Source organism: Tubulanus polymorphus, chromosome 10 (genome assembly GCF_964204645.1).
Source record: "Tubulanus polymorphus chromosome 10, tnTubPoly1.2, whole genome shotgun sequence".
Taxonomy (NCBI): domain Eukaryota; kingdom Metazoa; phylum Nemertea; class Palaeonemertea; order Tubulaniformes; family Tubulanidae; genus Tubulanus; species Tubulanus polymorphus.
Window position 1 is genome coordinate 11800464 of NC_134034.1, and position 17708 is coordinate 11818171.

Consider the following 17708-nt stretch of genomic DNA (forward strand, 5'->3'; position numbering starts at 1 on the left):
CATCAAAAAGTTTGACTTCGATGAACGTCTTTATACATTTTATGGATGAATTTGCATCCTTTGTCAAAGCTGTGCATTTAAGTTATCATTGGAATAATCCAATATGAGAGTTGTACATACTAATACAATAGTAAACATCATTACCGCGATGGCAATTCTGATTACCATCGTGCCAGGAATGAAGCAGGTATGTTGGTGGACCAGCTTCGCTAGTGTTTCACAAAGGTGCTAAGGAAAACGTTACGGTTTCCCAATTGCTTTGGCTTTTTCTGCGAGCATTGCACAGGATAGCGCAAGGACTTACCTGATTTAGATGTGTCCGCTAAATGAGCAAAGATAAATTGTCTAAGAAGTCGCAGGGTTCGCATAAATAGCAATTCATTTTCGTTATCAATGAGAAAATAAGAATAATGAGACCATTACCTTTTATAAAGATCAGATTAAAGAGAGTCCAAATAGAAATCAAAATGACAACCAAATACCTGTAGGTTGGATGTCAACACATGCTTTTATTACGACATCGGATAACTTCGGTGATTTCTTACTAACTCCTACGAGCTTTATCTTTATAAATGGCGTGTTATTGTACGGCTTGAATTTGTACTTGATCGTTCCTTTGCAGTTATTCCACACTTTTTCACGGTTGTACTTGCTTCCGTCTTCGCTAGTGTACAGAAAAACTTTACGCACGGAACTAGGTTTAAACCAAATCCGGTTCAGTTGAACATTTGTTGCAGATTTGATTTTGTAGATGATTTCTCCACTTTTCCCTCGTGGCGACCACGACCCTCTTTCTCCTTTCAGTGACTCGTAACCGTTATTCGGCTTACTAGTTATTTGCAAATCAGTCGTGCGTGAATTGAACTTTTTTTGTTTACAAGGTCGAGGACTGGTCGTTGTTCGAATTGTCGTTTTTGTGGTTGTTGCAGTTGGTTCTGTCGGCGTCGCGGGAGAAGTAGGCGTAGCTGCTGGTGACACCGTGGATGTTTCTATCGGGGCAACAAACAGAGCATTATGCACTGTATGTATCAGTTACGCATTTGTCTATTCTGGATAGCCGTTTTCATCTGATTATCGACGCGCGAACAAAATTATTCGAGCATCTATGTATGAAATGGCAATAATTCATCAATCCGATTTCTGCCGAACACGTTTTTTAATTGGTTACTCGACCTGAGCATCAAGTCATTAATAGGGGTCCGATGCCCATTCTCGAATTGGCAAAACAACATGGCCACCGTTTTGAGCTGGATTACGGCACTTATCATCAAATTGCCCACTTTCAATGTGCCAGACAGGAACATGAAATCCTTAGAGCGTTTGGAAAACCTATAGACGCCAGAATGATTTTGCTCGTCACGCCCGTTCATGCATGCAATATGTAAAAAAATAGTGGAGGTATCATGCAATATATAAATATATATATATAGTTTAGGTACAAAATAATTGATACAAAACGTTACTTTTGGTATCAATATTTGAATCATAGTATAAGTTACGCTTAGTAGCGATTGCTGATCAGATAGGATATGAGTTATTTTTTCATGCAACATGCAACACCATCATCCTCGCCTCGAGAGAACAAATATTCTAATAAATGACTTACCTTTGTGGCAAACCTCTAAGGTTACATCGGTAGCGGGACTGCCAGCATTTACTGCTATTTCAACGAGCGAAGCCTCGAAACGTTTTAAGATATCTGCACTGCCGGATGGCAAATCAATTTTCTGAAAAATGACGGGAGCCCAGATTAGGCGAAACGTTTGAACTACAAATTTATTGCTGATTTGGCTGATTGTGACGCCTGCATCTGGCAGTTCTCTTCGGTCTAGTCATGATCCTACTATTCGCCCTAGTCAACATCATTTTTCACGAAATTATGGAAGCAGTGCTTTTAAAATCTTAGCTGCAGCAAATCTATGGAATTTTATTCGACGAAAAAAAAAACAGGTTAGGTTCGCCCTTTCACTCCTTTGAACGTTGTCTTAAAATGTACCTCTTTATAGAATAGCATTTGCAGTGTATATATCTTTTTGATATCTAATCAATATCTCATCATAATCAACGTATCTTAAAGATTTTTATTTTCTTGTTTACATTTTGTGTAACGCACCGTGATCGATTTCAATTAGTGTAGGGCGATATACAAGAAATAAGAAGATAGATTATTATTATTATTATTTCTGGCATTACTCTGAATTTCTGGTGATTTTTTTTACCTCAGTGAGCGTCAGTTGTTTCGGGCTCGAAGGTTGATCGTATTTGACCGTTATCGACGATACCGCCGACGAGTAGGTCGTAAACTTTTCGATGAAGACGAACTCGGCGAAGGTGATCACGATACTGGTTCCAGCCTTCAATACAGTGCCGGTCGAGTTGTATTTAGCCGGGCTAATTTGCGTCAGGGATGGCTTTGAAACGACGCTCGTTACAAGACCAGGGATTCCGTAGATAGCCTGCAAAGTTCCCTCCGTACAAACTAGAGAAAACACAATCTCAAAAATACATTTTTGGTTGAATTCGACAATCTTTCTATCTCTATATCGATAATGATAATAATGATGATAGAATGATGCAATTTTACAAACAAAAGTAGCCTTATAAAGGATGCAATTATAAGTATGATATTCTGGTTGAGATGGAAGGGAAATGTTCTCGAAGAAGCAAATATATCTTTTACCAACAAGGCCTTATCACCTAGATCGTTTGAATAACAATTATTTCTCTTCTTTCTTCTTTACTTCTTTCTTTTTGAGGGCCCTATTTCATATTAACTGTTTCTCAGTTACTACAGGCCCAGTCGAGTTTAGTTTACTGTATTTCGTATTTTGTATCAATGTATACATTACGATGTAGATGATATTTGAAAATGAAGGCATTCGATACCGATATCAAAACAGAAAAGAAATTCAACTTCAAATTGGGAAGAAATCTTCTATTTTCAACTGATTTCCGAGTTGGGGTTAATAACGAGACGCGTATTAAACCTACCGTGTGTCGGTAGTGTTGTTCCTGGAACGGTTGTTGTCGGTGTTGGTGTACCGGGTGTCGTACGAGGTGATGACACAGACGAAGACGGTGAGATTACTGTTGTTGTGGCTGTAATGTAAGACATTAAATGAAAATCGAAACGTAGTTTTTCACGTCATTTCAACTTCCCTCGTTTGAGCGCCACGTTTATTAGCTGGCTTGATATTTGTTTTCTCGATTAAGAGGGAGGGGGGACAAAGAAGAAGTTCCTTTCGATTAGCGGCTTTTTATTCTCTAAATTTTTTTTCGTTTATAACCCAACCCACGTTGAAATTTCAATGAAAATTCCAAATTACCTTTTTCCGTATTCATTTATCATATTGTCAAAAGTCAGGCCAAATATATCGTACCGAATTCGAAATCTTTAATCGAAACTTTGCCATCTGTTAGTCACTACGCCTGTCTGGTCACAACATTGACCAGACAAACGATCAAACTTGATTTGTCGCTAGAGCTTATTGGTCTCGTGGCTAGCGTGTTCCGCTTATATGCTGAAGGTTCCGAGTTCGAATCCTTTGAAGAGTTAGGACTGGGATTGGAAATATTTTTGTTTGGGTTGTTTTCGAATATTGCCGCGAAGATATTTTCTAGCAAAAAGGTCTGGTCTAAGAATTTTGCAATTTTGAGAATTTAGAATTTTCTAACTTACAGCAAATCTGTTGCAGGACGCAGCGATTGTCAATAATCTTGTACTGATCTGGACATACGTAATTCGGACAACATTGCGGGTGGTTCTTGCAATGTGAGGTTGCATCAGCGTTACATGGAACCAAACAGTTGCACGTAATGTTCTCAACACAGTCTGTAAAAAATATTTAAAATACGTTACTCATAAATTGCCCGCATCGTATCATGATTTATTATGGCGAACCGCTGGGATTCAAGATTTGATTCAATTTGTTTTTCTTCAATTTCACTATTCGTTCACGTTTGAGTCGGAAATCGGTCCTTGAAATTTAAGCCGCGATCACACGGAGATGATTTGGCCCGGGCCAAATTGGCACGGATCAGGCGCTCTCGGGCCAAATTTGGCCCGTGCCTAATTAGAGAGCGCGCTCACACGCAAACCATTCAAACGCAATCATTTGTCTGGTGCTAAAATTTGGCTCGGGCCTGGTCCGACGTTTTTGGTCGGGCCAAATTTGGCACCCGTGTGAATAGTTGTTCCGGGCCAAATTTGGCACGGGCCAAAAATGTTCGTGTGATCGCGGCTTTAGTATATATGGAAAGAACGGAAACTGAAAACTTACAAACGGGAGTCGTGGGCGGTCCTGATGGTGTAGCGAATGGTGTCGTCGGCGGGGGTATAGTTGTTGTTAGAACCTCTTCGCAGATGAACTGCGGGCCTGTTAAAGACAAAAATCCATACATTTACTACATATGAAATACGCGGAACAAAATAATGGAATCGAATTAAATGAGGGGCTTCTCCCTTTTAGTATGATTAGTAAGCGTACTAGTCCACGGTTTGGTTATACTTACTTGGTTGTGTACCGTCAGTGCAGTTCTTTACCAAAATCTTACAGCATGGTTTTTCCGGATCTTGAGTTAGATATTCTCCCTAAAATGACGAAAAACGTAGAGAGATCATTGGCATGAGAAGAACGCATAATAGCTAATCTGCTTCCACCGCCAACCGGTCGGTAAGGTACCGTTCCGAGGAGGAGGCGTTCTCTCTTTCCAGCCGGACGTCGGCGCAACCGCCAACAATCTAGAATGGTATCTGGAAACAAAGATATCGACGGCACTGAACAAGATCTAGACAAACAGATAATCAGATATGATTACCTTTTCTGGATCTGGTGTTGGCAGCTGTGGACACGTGGATGCGTTGTTCTTCGTTATGATTTTACCGTCCTTGCAGAAGCGGTAGGTACATTCCGTCAACGAGTCGATGATCTTATTTGCTTCGTGAGTTGTGTTGGTTTCCGGATCGACACACTTACATTCAGTTCGGTGAATACAAGTCGTGCCATCGTATACTTTTCCACCATCGCATTCGCAGCATCTTCCGTCGGGAGAGGTTACGCAGTCTCCCGTTTCCAGGAGTCCCGGACACACGTGTTTTCTGCAACATTCTTTAGTCGGTATGTCGACCTTACGTTCGTTAGTGTCGCAGACTACAAATCAGAAAATAAGGGGATATGAATAGAATACAAAATCATTGTGACAAGAGAAATCGAAGTTTAAAAAGACACAATGTTTCGGATTCTATCAATATAGGTCATCGCACAATTTTGAGGAGGACTGCTTTCTACTACCACCAGGATTCAAACACATGAATCCTGGATTGATGAGAGACCAGTGAAAGACTGACTGCCTGCTACCACCAGGATTCAATCACATGAAACCTGGATTGATGAGAGACCAGTGAAAGACTGACTGACTGCTACCACCAGGATTCAATCACATGAAACCTGGATTGATGAGAGACCAGTGAAAGACTGACTGCCTGCTACCACCAGGATTCAAACACATGAATCCTGGATTGATGAGAGACCAGTGAAAGACTGACTGACTGCTACCACCAGGATTCAATCACATGAAACCTGGATTGATGAGAGACCAGTGAAAGACTGACTGACTGCTACCACCAGGATTCAATCACATGAACCCCGGATTGATGAGGACTGAGCAGGAATAATTCTTTAAACTTACCGCATCGAGTGTTGCAACAATCCGTTGCGTTGTATAGGCTGTAACGTTCTGGAAGTAGGATCGTTTCACCTAAGTCGCAATTCAAAACCGGACAAGTTTCGTTATTACACTTCAGATTATTCGGACTTTCACAAATGCACCTCGAGCAAGAATCTGCTTTGACCGTTTCATTTACCTACAAAACAATAGTTTATCGGAATCAGAATATTTACGGCGGCGTTTGTTTTAATAAATCGGAGCATTGGACAGGTCTCAGGTAAGCTTTGATTATTTAGGCGCAGGCGTCTATAATCAACTAATCAGTAAGAAATCTGTTACGTACTTTGATGCATGCACCGTTTTCCAGCAGGCAACCGCTACAAGGTGGCACTGTAGTACTGACGGTGGTTAAAACTGGAGTGGTGGTCAGAATAACGGTGCTCGAGGCAAACGATGTAACTGTCGTGTGAACTATTGTAGTTATTGTCGTAACGCTGAAATATAGTGCAATAATGAACAATCAACAGAGATATACCTATATACCTGTCCGTCAACTTCTAAAGTGCTATCAAATTCATTCCTGGCATCTTCCACGAATTACGTTTTCGGACATGGCTTATTGCAGCGACTCCCGTAGCGCGACGGAAACCCGGCTGGGCGCGTTATTAACTCACTTGTAGCCGAAAGGAGTCTGATTTTGAAAGTGTGATGCGCAGATATTGCCATTCGAGTTGAAAATGATCGGAATTTAACTTTTGCGAGAGGTTCGAACCCTCCTTCCCGATTACTATTTACTCGTGTGTAATAATCGAATTCGCAGAGGGTCACGAAAGTTGAGGCGAATGTATATAATTTCCAGTTGATGTAGTTCGGAAAGATATATCGAACGAAATACTTACCAACCGGTTGAGGTAGTATCCAAACCGCATTTTATACTGAGATCTTGCATGCATTCACATGTTCGGCACGGAATCTGTTTGTTGTCTGGTCCAATTTCAGGGAATATCGTTCCGACCTGACGGGGAAAAATGGCATCCATTCTTTGAACTATTCGTCCGATCAATGAAGATAATCATATACGATAAACGAACATAGGTGCGGCAAGGTGACGGGTAGAAATATACAATAGAAATTGTTTTAAAAAAATGTGGAGGAAAAGATCATCAATTTATTAGCAGTTATATTATGCCCATTCCTACAGAATACATCAAATAAAACATTGCACAAAGAAGTCAGACATTAGTTCATTGACAAAGATGTTTGTGTAACTGTTGATGAGATGAATTGAAGCCGCACGCTGAGGCGTAGGCTGACCATTATGTATGCCCGAACTTAGTGTAGAGAATGCGACCTCGGTATCTTCTTTGGAAATTTGCCCAAGTGCGAGTTCTGCTGTTTACACAACACAGGCATCGGTGATTCGTGAGATTATTTCAGTGTATAACTGTTCCTGTTATGTTTTGTTTTTGTTTTAAAAACATGCTTTGTGTCTTTATTGCAACTGCTGCATTTGCTCTCTGTTTGTTCGCATCTCGTCTGCATTCCTCTTTATCTCTGCTCTTATTTGCATATCCACCTCTTCTCTCATTAGCACTATCTGGTTTGTTCTGGTTGGTGTTCATTTTTTCTCTATCCGCTCTTTTCTGGTTTGTATACGCTCCCCTAGTGTTTTGTATCTTGAAGCATGTGATATATCAGTTTGTTAGCACATCGTTTGATACGTATAATCAGTTCCTCATTCGTATTTATGTTTCTGATAATGAGTACAATATTGTGCTGTGTTTTATGCTTGTTTTAGTTCCGCTTGTGTCTTGAGTGAATGTAGTAAGTAATACGTCTGGTATTTCGGTGTACTTGCCACACTACTATCACAAACAACTTACAACATGGGTATTTCCGTTTTTCATGCAGCGGCGTTCGCATTTCTTCCCGCCGCTGTGAACGTTGCAAAGATACGTGTCACCGTATTGCGCTGACGTGATGGTTTTCTCATAGTATTGTCCCGGTAGACATCTTTGAGTCACGTCACTGATGCATTGGCTTAGCTGCTCATTTTTTACAGTAGCGGTGCCATCTTGGATGAAACCGGACGAATATTCACAAGTCATCACTTTCACGGGAGCGTCGCAAGGGAAAGTGCACGTTCTACGGGCGCACGATTTTTCTGTAACATTCAATTTCTTCCGTTTTATTCGAGTTTACTTCATTCTCTTGTCGATTTACATCAAAAAAGCAGTGGATACATCAATGAAAAGATTGGATACAATCTACCGGTGGACGAATGCCATTTCGATTTTCGCTGGCATTTATACACCAGGGGCCGGTTCCATAGTCGAGACTTAAGACCAAAATTGGTCTTAAATTTTATAACTTGTCTTTAGTTGTTAGATTGGGTATGGAACTAAGTTGGTGTTAGAACGGTCTTAAGTCTAAGCCCTTACTATGTAACTGGCCCCAGTTACTTACGATCGCAACTATTCAGCCACTGGCTCCCGGATTATCAAGTGCACAATATAAACAATGCGGTACATAAAATCGTTATATTCAAGGAACGAAATAATCATGGACACAAAAAAACACAAATTTTTTTGTCGTTGATCGAAAATATTTGTACGAAGAAAGTTTCGATTGCATGGAGTGAATGAGTTGTATTGATATAAATATGACATGCCGGAAATCATCGTAATAAACAGGTTTCGTGTTGAACCTAATCGTATTGACAAGGTTCAAATGTAAAAGCATCCGAATCATCGACAGTTTGTGTGTACTTACGAGATGTGTACTTTGTGTGTTGTTGTCTGTGCATACTTCCGTAGGTGGACAGGTATTTTGTTTTTGACAGAAAAGACGATTCGTTTTACCAACTGCCCGTATGCCTTCAGATACCTCGTCCGGGTTGCATTGCGCATCGCAACGAGACGGTCGAAAATCGAAGTTACCGATAAGTTTAGCTCGAAGGTCTTTATTGAGAAGAGCGTCGTAGCACGTGAACTTTTGTTCATTCGGCTTAAAGCATGGGAGCTTGCAACTGATGACACCGTAGGTGCCCGTGGGACATGCTGAAAAGTATATAGTGTGTATGTAATGAAATGTTGTTCTGTATAGTACGAAGTAATCGTGGTTGATTCATAGATTAGGCTGACTAAGGGGGTGCTTGGGAGCCCTGCCTTCCCATAGAGGTTTGCCATTATCGTCAAAGACCTGGAAATTTGACTCCAGTCCCATCGAAAATTTCATCCTTTCGGAATATCAGTTCAGGTGCTAAGACAACTGCTATCAATCCATGGTCACGTTAAGGATTAAATGGAATCTACCATATGCTGTGTACGTCTCAACAGCCTTATTTTAAATATCATTTCTGATATCAATTACATCTGATGTTTCAGGTTCAGAATGAACTTTCGTAACGGATTGTAATCTAATCATCCCGCGAGCTAAGAGGAAAAGTTTATCTATGGACGGATTCAAGTGTTATTTAGTTTACGAAAAGTATGGACTTTGTGAATGGACCTTCCAGATTTTCAGCGTATTCGGGTACCGGCACACGAGCTATTCCGTCAGGCCATCACTTAAGCTTCAGGCGTATGTTCTAATCCAAAATAAGAACAAAACTAGCGACACCTGGTTGATTCCGGAGGAATTTCGCCTGCTGCAGTAGCGTTGCGAGTAGCCCCAATTCAAATAAGTAATGTTTGAAACGGTTGATAACTAGCATGACTTGTAAGGTCATCAAGTCATGTTCAATTAAGGGTTGTTTGCTATGTAGCAGTTATGTTTGATTGAGGGTTATTTGCAATGTAGCAGTTATGTTCAATTAAGGGTTATTTGCAAATGTAGCAGTTATGTTCAATAAAGGATTATTTGCTGTTTAGTAGTTACGTATTTTTCACTTACGCTTAGTAGTTGTTTGTGGAGGATTCGTCGGTGGAGAGTAGCAATCACAACATCCGGTAACATTATTCACTGTGTAATGATGCTGAAAAACGAGCAAAGAAAATTTCAAAATTCAAATTCCCAGTTCATTTTGGTTACTCTTAAGGGATCTAGTATTTTTTTAACATCCATTCGGTTGACTAATAGTATATAAGTCGTGCCACTCGGTCATGTCGGTTTACCGATTCTGCCAAACTCTTTCAGTATATCGATCTATTCTGATGGTCTTTATTTCCAATTTTGCCAACTGAAGTGAAGTCTGTAGTCTTTGATGATGCAGTAGACACGTGTTTGCCTCGGGACCAGAAAGTTTTGCGAATTCCAGGGCAGTCGGAGTAGGGACGGGTCGCTAACACGATGAATTGGAGTATATGACAATTTGTAATTTATTATCCAGAGTACGCGATATTCCGAGGCAATCGACTCCAGGATAAAACGAAATCTATAATTTTGATTTACCTGAGCACATTCTATAGCACAGAATGATTCGTTTGCTAACGTAGCCTTATTTCCTAATGTTCCATCAGGCAGACATTGTTGCTGGGAACAGCAGTGAGTGCTCGGGGTGCCTCCTGATGTACATTTTACTATAAGCTCTCCGGTAGTGTACGATTTTCCGTCAATTACGCATTCTATTTGAATTACGAAACAAGAATAAAGCATTTTGAATTATAAGAGAAGGTCTAATGATTGTTGATGGACATTTAGTGCCAATCCGTTACGAACACCGGATATAACGTTTCAAAAAGGCTGACTTACGGTTCACGTTTATTGTAGAAGTACCTAGATCAAAAAATATATGATCGCGTTGAAATGGCAATTTATTCAACCACTCTTAACAATTTGACTTATAGCTTTTGAAATTCGAATGTAATTTCATTCGTCTTGAACAGGAGTTGTGAGATGTTTATTCTAAATTGTAGATAATGTAATGACCAAGTCTTACCAGTTGGCGGAGTTGTTCCTGGCGCCGGTGTTCCTGGAGAGGTTGTTCCAGGCGGAGTTGTACTAGGTGTGGCTGTTACTGGAGTAGTTCCAACTGCAAGTGAAAATTGGATTTTATGGAGTTGATTGAAATGAAATATTCATCGATATATCAGAAGATTATCAGTGAATCAAACCTTGTTTTTCGTAACACGCTTTCACTGTAGTTTCAGATACTTCTGGGGTATTTCCTGTTTTAGACGGCGTTATGGTTATTCGAATGTATGAACCAGGTACGCCATCTGGTGTCATCGTAGTTGTGTAATCTAGCTCAACTGGGCTTGATGTGTTTGGATCGGTTGGTGTGGTGACCTATATTAAAAGAAAATGGGTGAAAATTGGGTTGATTTCCATTCAAACGAACTTAGCATAAGATAGAGAGCAATTCAAGTCTAAAGTCAATACACGTTCGCTTCAACATACCTTCCTGTTTTTCCAAGTCGTTTTATCAAGACTCGTTTCGACGACAACTTCATCAACATTCTTTACAACAACCGAAACATTGACAATTGTAATCGGAGTACCAGGCTTGTTTTCAATCTCCAATGTTACGGTTGGTTTTTTATCAGCAGGTGTTGGTGACCAGACTTTTGGGCTTTTCTCAAAAACATCAGTTGATGTTTGTTGATTCGATGTTGTTGTCACTTTGACATCAGGACTGTTTGCATCGATGACAGTTTTCGTACAACGTTTTGCTAGATTGAGAACATTTTCAATTAGTTTTGATACAACTATTTTCTCTTATTTGTTGTTTGTACTCAATTGTCAATGTGCAAAGCTTACGTGTAGTTGTTGCTGGGGTTGAACCTGGAGGGGTTGTCCCTGGTGGGGTAGTCCCTGGTAGAGTAGTCCCTGGTGGGGTCGTTCCTGGTGAGGTAGTCCCTGGTGGGATTGTCCCTGGTGGGGTTGTCCCTGGAGGTGTTGTGCCTGGACTAGTTCCAACTGCAAGTGAGAATGAAGACACCACACAGTGGATTTAATGGTGTGGATGGGGATGAAATATTCAATATCAGATAAATGTCAGTGAATCAAACCTTGTTTTTCGTAACACGCTTTCACTGTAGTTTCAGATACTTCTGGGGTATTTCCTGTTTTAGACGGCGTTATGGTTATTCGAATGTATGAACCAGGTACGCCATCTGGTGTCATCGTAGTTGTGTAATCTAGCTCAACTGGGCTTGATGTGTTTGGATCGGTTGGTGTGGTGACCTATATTAAAAGAAAATGGGTGAAAATTGGGTTGATTTCCATTCAAACGAACTTAGCATAAGATAGAGAGCAATTCAAGTCTAAAGTCAATACACGTTCGCTTCAACATACCTTCCTGTTTTTCCAAGTCGTTTTATCAACACTCGTTTCGACGACAACTTCATCAACATTCTTTACAACAACCGAAACATTGACAATTGTAATCGGAGTACCAGGCTTGTTTTCAATCTCCAATGTTACGGTTGGTGTTTTATCAGCAGGTGTTGGTGACCAGACTTTTGGACTTTTCTCAAAAACATCAGTTGATGTTTGTTGATTCGATGTTGTTGTCACTTTGACATCAGGACTGTTTGCATCGATGACAGTTTTCGTACAACGTTTTGCTAGATTGAGAACATTTTCAATTAGTTTTGATACAACTATTTTCTCTTATTTGTTGTTTGTACTCAATTGTCAATGTGCAAAGCTTACGTGTTGTTGTTGCTGGGGTTGAACCTGGAGGGGTTGTCCCTGGTGGGGTAGTCCCTGGTAGAGTAGTCCCTGGTGGGGTCGTTCCTGGTGAGGTAGTCCCTGGTGGGATTGTCCCTGGTGGGGTTGTCCCTGGAGGTGTTGTGCCTGGACTAGTTCCAACTGCAAGTGAGAATGAAGACACCACACAGTGGATTTAATGGTGTGGATGGGGATGAAATATTCAATATCAGATAAATGTCAGTGAATCAAACCTTGTTTTTCGTAACACGCTTTCACTGTAGTTTCAGATACTTCTGGGGTATTTCCTGTTTTAGACGGCGTTATGGTTATTCGAATGTATGAACCAGGTACGCCATCTGGTGTCATCGTAGTTGTGTAATCTAGCTCAACTGGGCTTGATGTGTTTGGATCGGTTGGTGTGGTGACCTATATTAAAAGAAAATTGGGTTGATTTCCATTCAAACGAACTTAGCATAAGATAGAGAGCAATTCAAGTCTAAAGTCAACACACGTTCGCTTCAACATACCTTCCTGTTTTTCCAAGTCGTTTTATCAAGACTCGTTTCGACGACAACTTCATCAACATTCTTTACAACAACCGAAACATTGACAATTGTAATCGGAGTACCAGGCTTGTTTTCAATCTCCAATGTTACGGTTGGTTTTTTATCAGCCGGTGTTGGTGACCAGACTTTTGGGCTTTTCTCAAAAACATCAGTTGATGTTTGTTGATTCGATGTTGTTGTCACTTTGACATCAGGACTGTTTGCATCGATGACAGTTTTCGTACAACGTTTTGCTAGATTGAGAACATTTTCAATTAGTAATGATTCAATTCGCCGCTCTTATCTGGTTCCTATATTCAATTGACATTTTGCAAAGCTTACGCTGTGTTGTTGCTGGAGTTGAACTTGGAATAGTGGTTCCAGGCGTGGTTGTCCCTTGTGGGGTTGTTCCTGGAGTAGTTCCAACTGCAATTTAGAATGAATAGACCACACCGCGTAATATTTTATATCGATGATTGGAATTAAATATTCATTGATATATCAGAAAAATGTCCGTAAATCAAACCTTGTTTTTCGTAACACGCTTTCACTGTAGTTTCAGATACTTCTGGTGTATTTCCTGTTTTAGACGGCGTTATGGTTATTCGAATGTATGAACCGGTTTCGCCATCTGGTGGTGAAGTAGATCCATAACCAACGTCAACTGTGTTTGATGTGGTTGAATCTGTAGGTGTGACGACCTACATTAAAACAGATAGGTGAAAATTAGGTTAATTTTTATTTTAACGAACTTAGATTAAGATAGAGAGTAATTTATGTCTAAAGTCAGTGAAAGTTCGCTTCAAAATACCTTCTTGTTTTTCCAATTCAATCCATCAGGACTCGTTTCGACTACAACTTCATCAACATTCTTTACAACAACCGAAACCTTGACAACTTTTACCGGAGTACCAGGCTTGTTTTGAATTTCCAATATTACGGTTGGTTTTGTATCAGCAGGTGTTGGGGACCAGACTTTTGGGCTTTTCTCAAAAACATCGGTTGAATTTGGTGAATTCGATGATGTTTCAACTTTGACATCAGTACTGGTAGCATCGATAACAGTGTGTTTACAATGTAATGCTAGATTTAGAATATTTTCAATTAGTTTTGATACAACTATTTTCTCTTATTTGTTGTTTGTACTCAATTGTCAATGTGCAAAGCTTACGTGTTGTTGTTGCTGGGGTTGAACCTGGAGGGGTTGTCCCTGGTGGGGTAGTCCCTGGTAGAGTAGTCCCTGGTGGGGTCGTTCCTGGTGAGGTAGTCCCTGGTGGGATTGTCCCTGGTGGGGTTGTCCTTGGAGGTGTTGTGCCTGGACTAGTTCCAACTGCAAGTGAGAATGAAGACACCACACAGTGGATTTAATGGTGTGGATGGGGATGAAATATTCAATATCAGATAAATGTTAGTGAATCAAACCTTGTTTTTCGTAACACGCTTTCACTGTAGTTTCAGATACTTCTGGGGTATTTCCTGTTTTAGACGGCGTTATGGTTATTCGAATGTATGAACCAGGTACGCCATCTGGTGTCATCGTAGTTGTGTAATCTAGCTCAACTGGGCTTGATGTGTTTGGATCGGTTGGTGTGGTGACCTATATTAAAAGAAAATGGGTGAAAATTGGGTTGATTTCCATTCAAACGAACTTAGCATAAGATAGAGAGCAATTCAAGTCTAAAGTCAATACACGTTCGCTTCAACATACCTTCCTGTTTTTCCAAGTCGTTTTATCAACACTCGTTTCGACGACAACTTCATCAACATTCTTTACAACAACCGAAACATTGACAATTGTAATCGGAGTACCAGGCTTGTTTTCAATCTCCAATGTTACGGTTGGTTTTTTATCAGCAGGTGTTGGTGACCAGACTTTTGGGCTTTTCTCAAAAACATCAGTTGATGTTTGTTGATTCGATGTTGTTGTCACTTTGACATCAGGACTGTTTGCATCGATGACAGTTTTCGTACAACGTTTTGCTAGATTGAGAACATTTTCAATTAGTTTTGATACAACTATTTTCTCTTATTTGTTGTTTGTACTCAATTGTCAATGTGCAAAGCTTACGTGTAGTTGTTGCTGGGGTTGAACCTGGAGGGGTTGTCCCTGGTGGGGTAGTCCCTGGTAGAGTAGTCCCTGGTGGGGTCGTTCCTGGTGAGGTAGTCCCTGGTGGGATTGTCCCTGGTGGGGTTGTCCCTGGAGGTGTTGTGCCTGGACTAGTTCCAACTGCAAGTGAGAATGAAGACACCACACAGTGGATTTAATGGTGTGGATGGGGATGAAATATTCAATATCAGATAAATGTCAGTGAATCAAACCTTGTTTTTCGTAACACGCTTTCACTGTAGTTTCAGATACTTCTGGGGTATTTCCTGTTTTAGACGGCGTTATGGTTATTCGAATGTATGAACCAGGTACGCCATCTGGTGTCATCGTAGTTGTGTAATCTAGCTCAACTGGGCTTGATGTGTTTGGATCGGTTGGTGTGGTGACCTATATTAAAAGAAAATGGGTGAAAATTGGGTTGATTTCCATTCAAACGAACTTAGCATAAGATAGAGAGCAATTCAAGTCTAAAGTCAATACACGTTCGCTTCAACATACCTTCCTGTTTTTCCAAGTCGTTTTATCAACACTCGTTTCGACGACAACTTCATCAACATTCTTTACAACAACCGAAACATTGACAATTGTAATCGGAGTACCAGGCTTGTTTTCAATCTCCAATGTTACGGTTGGTGTTTTATCAGCAGGTGTTGGTGACCAGACTTTTGGACTTTTCTCAAAAACATCAGTTGATGTTTGTTGATTCGATGTTGTTGTCACTTTGACATCAGGACTGTTTGCATCGATGACAGTTTTCGTACAACGTTTTGCTAGATTGAGAACATTTTCAATTAGTTTTGATACAACTATTTTCTCTTATTTGTTGTTTGTACTCAATTGTCAATGTGCAAAGCTTACGTGTTGTTGTTGCTGGGGTTGAACCTGGAGGGGTTGTCCCTGGTGGGGTCGTTCCTGGTGAGGTAGTCCCTGGTGGGGTTGTCCCTGGTGGGGTTGTCCCTGGAGGAGTTGTGCCTGGAGTAGTTCCAACTGCAAGTGAGAATGAAGACACCACACAGTGGATTTAATGGTGTGGATGGGGATGAAATATTCAATATCAGATAAATGTCAGTGAATCAAACCTTGTTTTTCGTAACACGCTTTCACTGTAGTTTCAGATACTTCTGGGGTATTTCCTGTTTTAGAAGGCGTTATGGTTATTCGAATGTATGAACCAGGTACGCCATCTGGTGTGATCGTAGTTGTGTAATCTAGCTCAACTGGGCTTGATGTGTTTGGATCGGTTGGTGTGGTGACCTATATTAAAAGAAAATGGGTGAAAATTGGGTTGATTTCCATTCAAACGAACTTAGCATAAGATAGAGAGCAATTCAAGTCTAAAGTCAATACACGTTCGCTTCAACATACCTTCCTGTTTTTCCAAGTCGTTTTATCAAGACTCGTTTCGACGACAACTTCATCAACATTCTTTACAACAACCGAAACATTGACAATTGTAATCGGAGTACCAGGCTTGTTTTCAATCTCCAATGTTACGGTTGGTGTTTTATCAGCAGGTGTTGGTGACCAGACTTTTGGACTTTTCTCAAAAACATCAGTTGATGTTTGTTGATTCGATGTTGTTGTCACTTTGACATCAGGACTGTTTGCATCGATGACAGTTTTCGTACAACGTTTTGCTAGATTGAGAACATTTTCAATTAGTTATGATTCAATCATTTTCTCTTATTTGCTTTATAGATTTAACTGTTAATGTGCAAAGCTTACGTGTTGTTGTTGCTGGAGTTGAACGAGGAGGAGTTGTCCCTGGTGGGGTTGTCCCTCGAGGTGTTGTGCCTGGAGTAGTTCCAACTGCAAGTGAGAATGAAGACACCACACAGTGGATTTAATGGTGTGGATGGGGATGAAATATTCAATATCAGATAAATGTCAGTGAATCAAACCTTGTTTTTCGTAACACGCTTTCACTGTAGTTTCAGATACTTCTGGGGTATTTCCTGTTTTAGACGGCGTTATGGTTATTCGAATGTATGAACCAGGTACGCCATCTGGTGTCATCGTAGTTGTGTAATCTAGCTCAACTGGGCTTGATGTGTTTGGATCGGTTGGTGTGGTGACCTATATTAAAAGAAAATGGGTGAAAATTGGGTTGATTTCCATTCAAACGAACTTAGCATAAGATAGAGAGCAATTCAAGTCTAAAGTCAATACACGTTCGCTTCAACATACCTTCCTGTTTTTCCAAGTCGTTTTATCAACACTCGTTTCGACGACAACTTCATCAACATTCTTTACAACAACCGAAACATTGACAATTGTAATCGGAGTACCAGGCTTGTTTTCAATCTCCAATGTTACGGTTGGTTTTTTATCAGCCGGTGTTGGTGACCAGACTTTTGGGCTTTTCTCAAAAACATCAGTTGATGTTTGTTGATTCGATGTTGTTGTCACTTTGACATCAGGACTGTTTGCATCGATGACAGTTTTCGTACAACGTTTTGCTAGATTGAGAACATTTTCAATTAGTTTTGATACAACTATTTTCTCTTATTTGTTGTTTGTACTCAATTGTCAATGTGCAAAGCTTACGTGTAGTTGTTGCTGGGGTTGAACCTGGAGGGGTTGTCCCTGGTGGGGTAGTCCCTGGTAGAGTAGTCCCTGGTGGGGTCGTTCCTGGTGAGGTAGTCCCTGGTGGGGTTGTCCCTGGTGGGGTTGTCCCTGGAGGTGTTGTGCCTGGACTAGTTCCAACTGCAAGTGAGAATGAAGACACCACACAGTGGATTTAATGGTGTGGATGGGGATGAAATATTCAATATCAGATAAATGTCAGTGAA

The 17708-nt window shown here is 40.6% G+C and overlaps 1 protein-coding gene across 1 annotated transcript; it reads right to left on the reverse strand.

The window, feature by feature from the left end:
- Window positions 1-6850: 6850 nt before the first annotated feature.
- On the reverse strand, window positions 6851-16932 carry LOC141911612 (uncharacterized). The gene is made up of 24 exons (XM_074802600.1): window positions 16818-16932; window positions 16642-16725; window positions 16282-16553; window positions 15996-16170; window positions 15415-15686; window positions 15129-15303; window positions 14878-15036; window positions 14518-14789; window positions 14232-14406; window positions 13981-14139; window positions 13621-13892; window positions 13336-13510; window positions 12792-13063; window positions 12516-12690; window positions 11905-12176; window positions 11619-11793; window positions 11368-11526; window positions 11008-11279; window positions 10722-10896; window positions 10547-10639; window positions 10060-10232; window positions 9562-9643; window positions 7551-7831; window positions 6851-6862 (listed from the first exon to the last, which is right to left on the reverse strand). The coding sequence occupies exons 1-24, from the start codon at window positions 16930-16932 to the stop codon at window positions 6851-6853; spliced, it is 4446 nt and encodes a 1481-aa protein (XP_074658701.1).
- Between the last annotated feature and the right edge of the window lie 776 nt (window positions 16933-17708).

Coding starts and splice junctions, on each gene's coding strand:
- LOC141911612 (XM_074802600.1), bottom strand. CDS start 16,932: ATGACACCAGATGGCGTACCTGGTTCATACATTCGAATAACCATAACG. Junction 11,794..11,904: donor CGACTTGGAAAAACAGGAAG/GTATGTTGAAGC, acceptor CTTTTAATATAG/GTCACCACACCAACCGATCC. Junction 11,527..11,618: donor AGCGTGTTACGAAAAACAAG/GTTTGATTCACT, acceptor TCTCACTTGCAG/TTGGAACTAGTCCAGGCACA.